This window comes from Nilaparvata lugens, unplaced genomic scaffold (genome assembly GCF_014356525.2).
Source record: "Nilaparvata lugens isolate BPH unplaced genomic scaffold, ASM1435652v1 scaffold6395, whole genome shotgun sequence".
NCBI classification, from domain to species: domain Eukaryota; kingdom Metazoa; phylum Arthropoda; class Insecta; order Hemiptera; family Delphacidae; genus Nilaparvata; species Nilaparvata lugens.
In genome coordinates this window covers 2,770-18,760 of record NW_024092149.1, presented here as the reverse complement: position 1 = coordinate 18,760, position 15,991 = coordinate 2,770, and the positions used below count along the sequence as shown (strand labels likewise).

The 15,991-nt window shown below is 36.3% G+C and overlaps 1 protein-coding gene across 1 annotated transcript; it reads right to left on the bottom strand.

Annotated features, from left to right (window-relative positions):
* Positions 1-722: 722 nt before the first annotated feature.
* On the bottom strand, positions 723-14,570 carry LOC120356288 (the record flags this gene model as incomplete). The annotated part of the gene is made up of 5 exons (XM_039445205.1): positions 723-999; positions 8,506-8,636; positions 10,835-11,139; positions 12,866-13,054; positions 14,104-14,570. Coding segments are annotated over 5 exons (1,227 nt in total), but the record flags the coding sequence as incomplete, so codon positions are not given.
* Positions 14,571-15,991: the final 1,421 nt, after the last annotated feature.

Genomic DNA, 15,991 nt, shown 5'->3' with positions numbered 1-15,991 from the left:
CAGCTGACTATATCTGTATTTTATAGAAACGGTAAGATATCGATATAAAAAGCTTGGCATCAGCTGATTAAAAGTGAATTGCTCATTTTCGCAGCGTGTATATCTGTACGCATCTTAAAATTCATGAGTTTCAGATGCCTACAAATACACTGTATATTTTCATTTCTTTGAAATGTTGTGTATGACAAGCTGATGCCAAGCTTTTTATATCTATATCTTACCGTTTCTGTAGAAATACAGATAATAGTCAGCTGATTAAAAGTGAATTGCTCATGTTCGCATATATCTGTATGCACCTTTATTATGTGTTGTGTATCTGTCATACGGTAAATAATAATAAATCGGAAGAATTGTCCCGAATATGTGGATGATAGTAAATGGGAAGTGTGGCCTATCACAAAAAATGGAATAGCATTCTTCATTGATGATTGTTGCTAGGCTACTAAAACATAGCCAGTTACAAAACAAAAATAATAAAAACAACTTTATGGTTGTTCAAATACGAGTTAAGAAAATAGAGTAATAGAGTGAAAATGTACTCACATAGCCAGGAAAGCACCCATCTTCTTCTCCATGAGGAACACATCGTCTCCAGGCTGTGACAGCATGACCTGACAGAATGTGCGCTTGGCACATGGTGTGTCAGACCATAGACTAGCGTCTCCCAGACCCGCCCTCAGCAGGTTGCTCTCTGTGTCATCCACATGTTGGTCAACATGTTGCAGGACATCTCGCCTCCGTCTGCGCTGCAACGTTTTTGCTGCGTCACTTGTTGCAGGTGATGCAGAGGAATACGGCTGAGTTGCAGGTGATGCAGAGGGATACAGCATAGTGGGTTTCTGCGCATGAGTCAGCTGTCCAAGGTCACCGTGACCTCGGCCGCTGACCTCTGTGTGACCTCTGTCGAGCGCCTCCAGCGCCCTCTTGTGTTCCAGCTGGAGTCGTTCGATCTCCGCGTCCCCGGCTCCGCTCCTTTTCAACATGTCCACATCTAAATACCTGTACCGAACACAACGCCATAGCAAAGCTGTCAAATGAGAAGGCCAACTCACTACAAGTGCGTGCGTGCGCACTCTACAGGCAAATGTGCAAACTAGAGAAGCAGATGCAAGGTTGGTGAGGTGACAGAAGTGCTGAGGTGGCAAACTTTTTCTATTATGTTAAGGTTTGCTGAAACGCTCAGGTTCTCTGTACAGCTTACATAAGCCTTCAGTGAGGTCTATGTTAAAATTCCAGGGGAGAGAGATGTTATGTTATGTTTGAAGGGACAAATTATAGGAACCAAAGGTTTGAAGAACCTCACATGTTAACCTAAACTTATTGTGAGTCCCAAGTACATTAGTTGAGAAACTGTGTCTTATACTAGATCCAGGAGTTTTTTCCCTACACTAACATCCCATTCATTACCTGGTTGCTTGTCACACCTGTGTTCAGTGTGATATACTTGGCAGTTCTTCTTCTTCTAGAGAGAGAGCGAGTGTGAGAGAAAGGATGTATTTAAGTGAGTGAGTGGATGGAGAAGAGAGAGAGAGAAAGTAACTCTTCAGACTGACTAGTCCTTGTGACGACCTACGTGAGTTCCACTCCTGGCCTTTTTTGAAGATCCATCCGCTAAGGGAGGGGTTGCCAAATCGCCTCTAGGGCGCCTGGTCACCCTCGACTCAGCCTATTGACTCAAATTTGTGCCTGGTGTTTAGTCTCTTCACCCGCAAACTGTTCAGTTGCTCTATTGCATCCTAAGGCATTCCTGCGGATTCTTGCTTTTCTGGACTTCTGAGAAGCTCATCCTCCCTCTTCAGTTGGGATGGTGTGATTGAGCTTACGTCTTCCATGTCGTGATCAGAAGAAGCCTTCTCAATGTTGATAGCCTCTACATAAGAGTGCAACGGAACCTCCTGTGCTCCTGAAGCCTAGGAGAAAGATAGGAGAACAGCGTCGCTGATTATGTGCCTTGTCAACGCCTTCTGTAGAGGATAGCTGATACCAGTATATCCGATGTCAAATTAACAATTCATTCTTGTTTAAAGCAATCAATTATATTTTATGCATCAAGATATATTTTAATGATTGAATAGAAAAATTTCCTGATTGAGATAAAATATTTTGTTAATTAATTTTTACATTGATAAAACGATCCGGGAGCGTTAGGCTGCACGGAAAAGAGTGCTATCTGCTTTGTCGATTGATAGACAAAGATAGCAACATCAAAGTTGATTGAATACAGCCATTATAACGTGGACCTATCTATTTATGGAACACGATACTATGAAAAGTAGGCAGTCCTAGACAAGTTTTTAAAACAAGTTCTGACTTGGAGCTCTCGAAGTTCTCAAATTTTCACTTGGAAAAAATTTGATAGATACAATAACTGAATGTCTGGAAGAACATTGATATAATCACTGAATGGAAAAATAGTGACAAATTTTCTTGAGAGAATTAGATTCATTGAAATTTTGTGTAAATGACTGTTGGGTTTTCAGGGACTCTCAACAAATCTGTCAGTAAATCACCAACCTTGCATTTATAATTACCACCACCACACCATTACAACACAACAAAGCGCTACTAACAATTATGCTCACTAAATAATTATGTTCACAAAAGCACTAGGTAGCAAAGTTTGTGACAAAGCTGGAAAGTGTGCAATTCCATAACACAATAGTATTTGGCCAATTTTTCTTGATCCCTGGCTTTGGATACATAGTTTATTCTGTATTTTATTAATATATTCATCTTAAACTGAAAAGATTTTCAACTACTGAAACATATATTCATCTGTTTCTGTCGTTTGAATTTTGGTTGGGATTGTATTCTATGAGTTCATAATTCAATTTGTGAGAATATATATTATCTCTATTGTTTGTTTAGCCAAGTTATACTGGCATCATGAAACTCTATAAATAGTAGTCACTTTTTGAAAACGGCGAGTAAAACCTCTCTGCTAAAAAAATTTATTCATGAATTATGTATAATATTCTATACAATGGACTTGCTCTCATTCATTTGTTAGACTCTCTGCATTGATGGAATGAATCATTTCAATATGAGCATGGAATACATAACAATATACTACACTATTTTGTGAAAGTTTAATGCATGTCGAATAGGTTATGAGAATCATCTCTTGCAGAAATTGAAAAGCGATTTCGTCATAATCCAGTTCATCTCAGAAAATTGATCAAAGAATCAAGAAAAATTGGCCAAACAGTAACGCTCCAACGTAATTATAGTCCGTACAAAATTACTTCTGACTTGGAGGAATATGCGGCGCAGAGAAATGGAGGGAGATCAGCCAATCACAGTGATCAATAGCGTAATAGGTAGAAGCGCAGTTGCCAATTTGTCAGCCGTCTGACTGCTTTCAGACAGGATACTTCGCATGTGTAGCATGAGCACATGAACAGTCACTAGAAGTTGGAGAACGCTGGGCGCTTCAAAACGGCAACATCGCGCCTCTGTATCCCTCCCGCTGTATGCCTTCTCTGCTGCGCATGTCCATCCCAAGTAAGAAGTAATTTTGTACAGAGTATAGTGAACAATAATATAATTACTAACAAACAAAATGAAATAAACATCGAAGAAGAAACTTATAATACTTAGAAACAAACTACTCGTGAATTTATCACTCTCTCATTTCTCAATACAATAATCGTCACAAATAATCCACGTATTAACAAACGTCACCACTTGACTTCGAAATTTATGAATGCAGAGGTGGAATATTCTTGATTTTCCAGATCATCATAGTTATAACTCATAAAATCAATCATTAATAATAAGTTATGATCACTGATAACTCAAGGCTCCAAATATGAAAGACAGTTAAACATAATATCGAACGAAGAATAGTAAGTTCCTAAGTTATGAGATGGAAATTCTAGTAGAGAATTTTAGATAAGAGTAGAAAATCCCATGTAGAATCTCCTTTTGGATGATAATAACGAATTATTCAGCAACTCTTCTATTATGATCTAATCGAATTTGAATTATGTAACACATTACTCAACTCGTTTATGATGTGATGTGAATAGATAACTAGTTAATTGAAGCCAGAAATTGAGTTGAGATTCAACTAATACGTCGATTTTCTAATTTCTGTATGGGATTCAATGAGAGTGGGCTGAACGTGAGAATTTTTCATATTTTCTTGTCTTTCTTTCAACAACAGTTGACATCTTTAGAAAATTTTGTTAAGTTATATCATAGAGAAACGATAGCATAAGTAGATATCCCATGGTATAGGGCGTTTATGTCGCAACTTTTACTGTTATCTCAAGCTGATAGTCCACGCAGTTCTTTCCTGTGAAGCTTTATGACGCTGGTAGTCTCTCATATTGTGCCGTTCATACACTATCACCCCAACAAAACAGTAGAAATTGCCAGTAATCCACTTACGCTAACGTTTCTCTATGGTTATATCATGAACCTGTTTCATTATTAAATGAATCGATTTCTAAAGGAGAAGATAATAGGGGTTCCTCGAAATTGATAAAAGTTTTCATCGTTTAAATGTGAATACAAAGATACAAATGATGATGATACAAATCCCTGAGTATTTTTATTTTTTCAAGTTGGAATTGTGTTGAATCTTGAAATTCTGAAGAGAATATTTAAAAAAATAGAAACATGTAACTACAGTGCAAGGTGCTGCCTATAGAGAAGCTGTTGATATCTTTGTAAAATTAAGTTTTAAACGTTATTTGCTCAATACGTCAGTGGAAGTACGGTTACTCTTCACTTTCTCTGAAGAATTACTAGTACCCTTTGATATTAAATTTGATGACACAAAAATAGAACTAAATTGTCTACTATCGAGGAGATCAAGTCGAGAAAATTCCCAAATATACTGCCTAATGCAAGCCAATTCACTTGATTGAACCTATCGCTTAAAATTTCAGTTTTCAAACGTTATTTGTTCAATACGTCGGTTGAAGAAGTAGGCTACAGTCGATACATTATACATTTATTCTATAGAATTACTGGTACTCTCCATTTTTTGAAGACACAGTCTCATAATTATAATAGTATTCAAATGGAATAGAAAACAAGTACCCTTGACATTACTACATATCAATAATAATTTTAGTAGCCATATATAGGAAAAGTGAATATTTACAATCAACTCAAGGACAAGAAACAGACTGAAGTCCAAAACTTCTTTTCATCCCAATTTCATAAAATAAATTGTCCAAATAAAGGTTATATGCGACATTCCAATTCTTCACTGGGTACTAAAATTTCCACATTTAAACAAAACACAAACACTTGATACAATTAATTATCTATTTAATAATTAATTAATTATTATCTACTAAGGTGAAATAAAATAGACTTTGTCAGTTCTACATCCCTTCAAATCCACCTTAATATGGAGGAATTCTACAAAATCTTTGTTCATAGTGTGAATGTTTACAATAGCTAAACATGTACTGTATTCAAGTAGGCCTATATCGTCATACTTTTTAAATGTATTCAGTTCATGAAATATAATATATTCCTGTAAGATATTGAAGACTATGAAAAAAATAAATAAGATTTCGGTTTGATAAGGTTTGATTGTTAATTTTAGTAGCTTTAATAAACTATATTCCGTTTGATTGTCAATTTTAGAAGCTTTAAAAAACTATATTCCGTTTGATTGTCATTTTATAAGCTTCAATAGAACTATATCCCGTTTTATTGTTGATTTTAGAAGCTTTTATAGAACTATATTCCGTTTGATTGTCAATTTTATAAGCTTCAGAACTATATCCCGTTTGTTTGTTAATTTTAGAAGCTTTTATAGAAGTATATTCCGTTTAATTGTCAATTTTATAAGCTTCAATAGAACTATATTCCGTTTGTTTGTTAATTTTAGAAGCTTTTATAGAAGTATATTCCGTTTGATTGTCAATTTTATAAGCTTCAATAGAACTATATTCCGTTTGATTGTCAATTTTATAAGCTTCAATAGAACTGTATTCCGTTCGTTTGTTAATTTTAGAAGCTTTTATAGAACTATATTCCGTTTGAATGTGAATTTTATAAGCTATAACAGAACGATTATCCTTTTTTTTTGTTTGAAGCTCTCTCTCGACAAGTATCATCTAATGACGATTTGAAGAAGACATGTAGCCTACAGCTTCTAGAACGATCTGGAAGAATTTTTATGATAAGTCGTCTCTCCGATAATCATTTATTGAGAAAGTGAGACACGTGCTTTGTATAATGAAGAAAGACGATTTTAAGAAGATAAAGAAAGAAGATACGAGCTGACATTGGTAAAGAAAGAAGATGCTAGCTGACGTTGGTAGAGCAGGAGCAGTTAAGTGTAGAAAACGAAAGGAGTTTCAGCTGGAAACTTTCTAACGGAGGCAGTCCCGTTTTGAGCGGTGAAGCCAACGAAAGTGAACGCGAACTCATAACCTTCTCGGAGGCAAAGGTTAGAGAAGCTTGCAACGAAAATTGGATCTCGATGATTTGTGCTTGTGAGAAGATGTTGATAGTTGATTGGAACATGATGTGGATACGGTGAAGTAGAGATAGATAATGTAGACTGTAGACTGATAGTAATGAGATAGAGAATGTAGGTAGACTTATCTACTGATGGAAATGACATAGATATTGTGATAAATTCTGTAGACTAATAGTAGCCTAATGAGATAGATAATGTAATAGAGAAAATAGTATAAATCTTATGCTATCTTTCCTCTAGGATAATGTAGACTGATAATAATGGGATAGATAATGTATATAATGATATAGTAAGAAAGATATGTAGATTTACTGATATAGTGTAATGATGTCAATAGATACTGTAAGTATGTGAATATGAGTATGACCTATGATGCCAATAGGTAATCAGTGAAAAAAAAAGTTGTGGAAAAAGTATGTCGATTAAAGGTGCATTTTCGTTTGTGCGTAAATTTCCGCAGTCAACGTCGACAAGCATTGTTGACATTCATATTGTCCAAATTTCAAGTGTGCTAAAACTGCTGATCAAATAACTTTTTATTATTGGAGTTTATTATTCGAGAATCAAACATTTCTAATAATATAAACATATTGCCATCTAGAAGTATAAAAAAGTAACAAACTCAACCTCCCCCATTGAAACATAATTGAACATAATCTTTTAGGTTATTTGGACAAATTGAAATCTACCCAATGTGAGATCCTCACCCTATCGTGGTAAACGACGGCATTTACGCAGAAATGAAAACCCAGTTTATGATGTTTAGTATGAATACCATATTTACTTTGAATTATGATTGTGAGATCAACACTATACTTGGTCTACTTGATCTATGAATCACTGAAGATCATGGGACTCGAAGTGAGAATGAGTAATTCTATTGAAGAATATTATGAAATCAGTTTTTCTTAACTCAGTTCTTTAAACCAGCACAGAGGAAAGTGAAATGAGTATTATTAATTTACAAAGTAGGCCTACATTATAGATAACATGATTTTATTCTATGTGTGTTCTTCGAAAGAGGTCTCAGATCGACAAGTCCTCAGTTGGGTTGATAGAATAGGCTAACGGTACCTACTCTGACCATTTTTCTATAGTGAGGTCCACGTTATAATGGCAGTATTTGATTAACTTTGATGCGGCTATCCTTGTCTATTATTCGACAAAGCAGGTAGTACTATCCTTTTCTTGCTCCACAACGATGCCAAATCTGTTTTTGACAATGTAGAAATACGTTTAATTGAGGCAGAGAGTCGGCAACGCTGTTCTTCTATCTTTATCCACTGTCATTATAACGTGGACCTCACTATAGATGTCTACATTGATGTCCACGTTATAATGGCAGTATTTGATTAACATTGGTGATGTTAAACCTTCCAACCTTGTCTATCGTTCAACAAATCAGATAGTGCTATCATTTTCTAGCTCTGAAACGTTGCCAGATCGTTTTTCAATAATGTAGAAATATAATCGTTCAACGAAATATTTAATCTCAATTATGGGAATGTATTATCAAATCATAAAAAATATATCTCCTTGACATTATAACGTGGAACTCACTATATAGCATCGCAGAAGGCCCACAGCCCAAAAATCTACTTATGTACATCAACAAGGAAATCAAGAGCAGAAATTGGAACATGCTGATAAAACAATAAGTGCCGGTTGCACAAAGGCCAGTTAAGTTCTAATCGTGATTAATTCCCATGACAACCAATCAGAGTCTTATCAAAAAGACCTTTTCTGATTGGCTCTCGTGAAATTAATCACGGTTAACCGGCTCTTGAACAACTGAGCCTACGAGTTCTGGAAGAGCCAGTAACAAAAGTTTTGGGAATGCACCAAAATTGAAACTATTGGTGTAAAATTGAACAGAATAATTTAAACATGCTGATAAAACAATACAAGAGTTCTAGGAGGGTCAATCAGAAAGGTTTTGGAAACGAACTAGAATTGAAACTATTTATGTGAAACTAAACAGAATTCAAACATGCTGATAAAACAATATAAGAGTTTTGGGAACACCAATAAAGAAAGTTTTGGTAACGCACCTTCCAACCGCAACTGCGCCAAGTCCTAGAGCAGCTCCTCCGGCCACCAATCCAAGAGCAGGCAGGAAGACAGATGGTGTTCCCCACAACCCCCAATTTATCCTTGAATGAGTGCATTTCGCGATCTGTACCTGGAATTTGGTAGAAACAAAGAACAAAATTAGTTCCAACATTTAATATAGCACTTGGGTTTTATAGCCCCCCCAAAAATCTATATTTATTTATTTATTAAATCATTCAGAATTACACAACTTCCAGAAAAGTACGACAGGCTTATAAGCCCAAAACGGTTCCAATTCTGATTTATACAACAGTCCAAATGTAGCTAGGTTATGTGTCACTTAGGTTATATTGCCCTTCTTCAACTTGTGTAAGTTTAGAATTCTTTACGGACTATTGTATCATTTGATGATTGGTATGACTGTAGTATTGTACATAATATAAGTACATAGACCAAATAGCCCGGTCTCACAAGTTGCCAAACTATCATCATGCGATAACTGAAAACAATTCACATATGTTACTACTGCTTTTATGATTAAGAGGCCCGGGTTCAAATCCCGGCCCGGGCAAGATATTAATCACGGGCCACTCCCGTGTTTTGGATGTACACGTTGATCCGTCAGTCCCGGCTGCCTAAAAATCAGTCGTTGAGTCATGTTAGAGGTCCTGAAATTGATCAGTTGCGACCTAAAAACTCTGACACTAGACCTGAGCCAGCCAGGTCACTCGATATTATTATTATAGTTACAGATGTAACTGCTTGTATACGTGATGAGTATTTCACAATGAGTATTTCACAATGAGTATTTCCTGTAATAATGGATAGTAACAATAGCTTGGGATATATTCCGCTGTACTATGAAAACTTCTTGTCATCCTCTAACCTCATACACATAGGCTCAAATCATACTTAAGGGACTCAGGTCGAGAAGAGACTCGACTCTAATCAAGAGCATTTGTTTTCAAATGGTGACTGTCGCGGAGACTAGAGTCGACTGGTCTGAGTGTCACCATTTGAAAACACATGCTCTCGCCTGGAATCAAGTCTCTTTTCGATCTGAGTCGCGTTAGTGTGAGTTGTGCTTGTGTTTGAGATGTGAGGTTTCAATATATACGAGGGAAGATACTGAATGTTTGAGATATGTACCATATTGACTAGAGTCATAAAATCAAAAACTATACATTGAGATCTAGAAAGTCAGAATCTAATTAACATAAGTTCGCTATCCTAGTCTCTATTTGGACAAAGCAGATAGCTCTGTCCTTGAGAATCCACACCGTTGTTTAATGACTATGAAGAAATAATATGATGTACTAATTAGATATTGCATTCCAATCATGAAATGTATTATTTAATCATGCGAAGATGATTGATAAGAATATAATATAAAATGTGAGATGATATATAGATCATCATTCAATCAGCAATTTATATATTATTCTCTATTCTATCTCATTATTGACCAAGTGAAGTGAGGTCTAAAATTCAAGTCGACAGTTTTGCATTTCTCTTTATGTTTATATGTTTATATGTTGCGCATTTACGGCGAAACGTGGTAATAGATTCCATGAAATTTGACAGGTAAGTTCCTCTTTTAATTTCGCGTCGACGTATATACAAGGTTTTTGGAAATTCTGCATTTCAAGGATAATATAAAAGGAAAAGGAGCCGCCAATATTAGAGTAAAAATCAGACTTTAGAATTGTTAATCATAAATCAGCTGTCGAGTGGATTATAAATTGCATGCAATGACGCATGCGATTCAATATCTAAATGTAACTTAGTGAAAAAACAGCTGTTGTGCAGACTATTCATTGCATGCAGTGAGGCATGCAATTGATAACTTGTAGTAGCATAGTATCTCCTGACTTTTCTCTGCTTTCAACTCGGTAACAACAGCATAGCTGTTATACACAGATATCTCGCCGACACGACAGGACAGGACAGAATTTACTCTGATGGACAGTATTAGAGGAGACTGTGGTTTATAACTACGCGAGGTCTACTGTTCACAGAACTACTAGTTAAATCACGATAAGATAAGTTTCCTTGACAAAAAAGTGAGATGATGATGATAAATCGATCGTTATTCTATCAGCAATTTATATATTATTTTCTATTCTATATATTCTTAATTGAAATATGATTTGGGAATTGAAAATTTTGTTACAGCTTACCTAATCCAAGATTGTGAGAGACCTTCTGTGTATGAGATGATGATAATATATCGATCATCATTCAATCAGAAATTTATATATTATTCTCAGTTCTATATTCTTTATCATAATTTTGATTTGGGAATTGAAAACGGGGTTTCCAGCTCACCTAATCCAAGATTGTGGGATATCTTCTGTGTAGCCTCAACTAGGGGCTCCATGACAGGCCGGGTCATCTCGGTCATCTTGTCAACTCCAGTCTGTACATGCTCTCTGATGGTGTCGCCAATCCTCTCCCAAAAGGGACGGTCTCGGTTGTCAACGACGCTGCCGCTGTACACTAGTGCCTCGGGGTATTTGCTGTAGTACTTGAGGTTGCCGCTGGGGCGCTCTGTGATGTAGAACTGGTGACTGTTGATGAGGGTGTGAGGGGGGTCGATCTTCTTCGGCCGGGGGGCTGGAGGGCTGTGAGACCTGGTGACAGAATTCAGTGAATATTCAGAAATTGTGACAATTGTTCGATCATATTTGGAGATTCTCAGATATTGTGACAGTTGTTCAACCATAATTATATAACACCATGAGAAAAGGGTTTGAATTTCTGTGTATTTTAAGAGTATTTAGATATTTTACTCCGCTTAAGATGATTTATTCATTTATTGAAACATCACAATGTATAAGCATACTGGAAAACACCAAAAATTGCACCCTGATCAAACAATTACAAAGATTAAAAATAAGAATTTACAAAACACACGATGCACACATGAGGTCTAGGCTTGTGCGTGGGTAATGAGATGGATGGTAATGATTGTGGTATCCATTCAATCATAATTTATTACAGCATAAAAAATAAGAATTCAGAATTGATCGAATTAATATATTTTCGAGAATACTCGAACCCGTATTGTGATATTCATTTATTTATTTATTTATCGTACAAAATACTACAATCATTATATAAATATTATGAAATTGGAGGGAAAAATAGGCTAAGCCTGTACTATTTCTCTCCAAAAATTTTGATAAGAAGTTAATGTTGTCCAAAGTTTGAGGTTATGGTAGAAATTGCAGAAATTCTATTTGCAAAGGAAATTGCAGAAAATCGCTCCGTAATGATATTATTTGTTTTAACCAATAATTATATCCATATTGAGGAAGTAGAAAATATAACCTTATTTTTTCGACCTATATTCATGAAAACTTTGCAAAAGGACAGTTTTTGGTTATGCCTATCGATCACTCCTTAATCATCTACAATATTATTAATTTATAATCAGATGAATAAATGAACGATGACAAATTGTTCAACCAATTCAGTTGAATGTTTAATCACAATAGCGTTTTAAGAAATCCTCTAAATAATGCTTTCAGAATTCGATTCAATGTCGGATTGAGGGTGATTATTTCAAAAATGTTCATTCCCATATAACTGAATAATTGATAAGTTATTATCAATAATAATGTATACATGATCATGCAATATTGATAATACCTTAATGTCTTTTCAGACAGTCAGCCATAATCTTCCCATTTATTAACTAATTGGGATACTTATGAGAACAAATGATAATTAGCGTATTCCAATTTGCTTATGAAATACATGAAAATGGTTTTTCACTTAATGTAGTCTTCCTGATGGAACAAACTCTTCCTGACAGGGACTAACTGTTTATAAAGATGGATTCGAAACGTTTTGTCATCAGCCAATGAGAACGTGCGTTAGTGCTGTAGGTCTGGATTGCACTGGAAGCTCCAAAGTGTACTCGCTTGTGATTGGTCATCAAAGCTGTATGCCGTAGTAAACTTCGCAGTTGCCATTGAAAGCATCATTCACCAATAGAATTGCAGAAATTCCATTTGCAAAGGGAATTGCAGAAAATCGCTCCGTAAACTATTTACTTGCTTATCTATAGTTATTTTTTCTACGTAATACTTTGGTATGATTTGTGATGAGTGAGTGGTCATCAATGATGATAAATGATTACTGAGTATTACTAATTATAAATACAGTAAAAGTGACAAGACACATCGTTTATCCAGTCAATACACAAGTTAATTTAGAGTGAGTAAATAATCAATCGAAAGACACATCAATTTAGTTATCAATTACAGTTGAAGTTCCACAACAATGAATTTTCTAAGTTAGAGATAATATTGATAAATTAAGGTAAATGGTAAGTGTGAAGATGATAATGACCTTTGTGAGTGTTGGCGTTCAACGAGGGGGGTGGGAGCTACAGGGGGGACCCTAGCCTCGTCCTCCAGACCGGGTTCGAAGGCAAAGGGCGATCGGTCAGCGTGGATGTCGTGGGAAAAGTAAGCCAACGCCTGGTCTCTGCCTCCTGCTGGGTGGTCGTCGAATTGCTCGTCAACTGCCACTCGCACCCTGTCGAAGTAGCCGAGAAATGGATTCCCATTAATTGAGTTATAAATAATGGTGACATAAATACGCAAGTGATAATTTCCCTGTCGAACACAGATGTGGGTCTGCACATTAATAATAAAATACCTAAATTAAACCTGAACTACATTCAATGTAACACTGGTAAATTTATAATTATCAATTTTTTAAAAAAAGTTTATTTCTTGTGTAGAGCGTGAAGGTCCTACTATTCTAAAGTCTTTAAATTATTCTCATTTTAAGAGAAGTGCACTCCAACAGGGCTTATGCCTAGGTGTGCCCGTATTTATTTCGCTTTATGTTTTTGTCCTCTAAAGCAAAACATATAATTTTCATTAGTACGTTTTTCTGTATTTTTAGCTAGTACAATGTTTTGTAATAATATTATGTTGTGCAGAATGAATTATTTCTTGAATTGAATTGAATTGAAATAAAGTAGCATGAGAAAAAATAATATAAATCTATTCACAGAAGCCTGTTCAATATCAATCGTACTCAAATGACACAGGAAATATCTGGGCTATTAATAGAGATTAATTTTTCTTCAATTAGTAATACAGTTTATCATTTTTCTATCAGTTTACCCGTATTGAATCCACCCACATTGCGATAAATAAAATAAATCTGTGGATGAATGAATTGTTTTGACTCCTACTACGACACGCCTCCAAACTCCCACTTCTGTCTTCTGATTGGTTGACACTTCCAAGTGACTGTTTCCGAATTCGGCTACTAGATAGCAACATGTGCTGGGTTAATTCATAGTACATTGCTGGTACATTCTCATAGTTCACTGATTTTTGAAATTGAATTCCTTAGATTAGATTAACGTAATCATAAGTGAAAATGTCAAGTCCATCCTCATGTGATGAATAGATAAATCAGAAGATGAATGAAACAATTGTTTTATTAATTGAAAAATGAATATAAAGAATAATGTTTCGATTATTTATTCAGTTTTTTTCAATAAAATAATTTTTAAATAAATTTAGAAATTCATTATTTTATAAGTATATTTGTGGAGTTCTGTTTACCTTGACTCAGCCTCAGGAACAGCAGGCTGAACCCCCAACTCCGGGTGAGCATACTGCAACACAGGCGTCCTTACGCCTTCCTCAACTGACGTCACACGCGTCGCTCCATCCGGACCAATCACAGACGAGGAGGCCGGAGAGTACATGATGGAAGTGGGGTACACACTGGCTCCAGGCACTTGCAACATCCTTGCCTCCATAGGTAGTGCCTCACTTGACGCATGCAACATTCGTGCCTCCATCGGTAGTGCCTCAGCATTGCGAGCTTCCATTGGTAGAGCGTCGCTTGGTGACGCATGCAACATGCGTGCCTCAAGTGGTAAGGCGTCGCTTGGAGAGGCATGCAGCATGCGTGCCTTGCCTTCAACAGGTGGCACGATGACGTCACTGGTTGAAAAGTGTGTTACGTCACTGTGAGACAGTCCTCTCGAGTCCCTGAAGGGAGCCAGGACTGGCACTCTTTTCACCTGTTGAACCAAAAAGATTGAAAAATGTTGATGACTTTCATGACCTTGACCTTCTTCAATATTGATGACTGAATTTAGACTGAACAACATTAGGCTACTGTGGTTGATATAACCGAAAAATTTCTTTCTTATTTTTGAAATAAACTGAGAATCTCGAGTACTAGGTCTGTTCACACCTAGCGTAGCGTAGCTAGAAATACGCCTTCGAAAGACGTAGCCTCGTAGTCCGGTCTCCCATTTTTAAATCTACGCTACGTTGATGTGAAATGGCCAGATTGCTTAACATTAATAGATAAGTCGGCTAGGTCTTCCGAAGACATAGCTGAGCTTTTCTAGGTGTGAAGAGACCTATTCTGTTTAATTCATTCGAGAACCTGTAGGAATCTGGCGTTAGTATAACCGAAAACATTCTTCCATATTCCCAAAATAAGCTGAGAATCTCCAAAAATGTTGAGCTATGAGCTGATTTAAGAATCTGTAACTGTAGAAATCAAGTTCTGTTTGAATGTAGTGATATAAGAACGTTGAGGAATGATTAAGACTAACTAATCAACTATTATTTTAACAGAAGGAATCTATTGTTGAAAGAAGTAACAATGAATAATGAACACCAACAATCGAATATCTAGCAACCTCAATAACCTCAGTCTTATTTATTCATTCATTTTTTACATTTAAAAATACACACATCGAATACATGATTAGACAAGGATCAACAGGCCTAGCCAAAACTGCTCTCTTTCCGACCGAATTTTGATAGTACAGGGTGCGGCAGCTACGATTAAGCATTTTTTAGGAGTAATAAAAAGTGACTCAGGATATATAATGGAAACATGTTTTTATTTTCTGAAGCGGTTCAATATACCATTTTATATTACTTAGTTTTTGAAAATTATGTCCTGAAGATGGCGACCGTTAGCATCAATACATTGTTGAAGGCGATCTCTGAAGTTTTCAGCAGCTCTTGCACACATATCGCGGGGAATGGCATTCACTTCGTCAATAATCCGCTGTTTCAACATTGCTAGAGTGTGAGGGCGGCCTTTGAAAACCCTTTCCTTCAGATATCCCAAAGAAAAAAGTCGCAAATGCTCAGATCTGGTGACCGCGCAGGCCACCCAACATCACCTCTCAAAGAGACTAGGCGTCCCGGAAACATCTCTCTCAAAACGTCTAGTGAAATTCGAGCTGTGTGAGCAGTAGCTCCATCTTGTTGGAACCACAAATCCGCCAGCCCGTGTTCTTCAACCATCTCTTCTAATTTGGGTTGCAGAAAGTTTCTCAACATCGAAACATAACGTTGGGAATTCACTGTCACGGTCACTTCTTCCTCCTCAAAAAGTAGGGGCCAACCACGCCAAATTGTGATATGGCACACCACACCGTCACTTTAGGAGAATGTTGAGGTCTTTCATGAATAA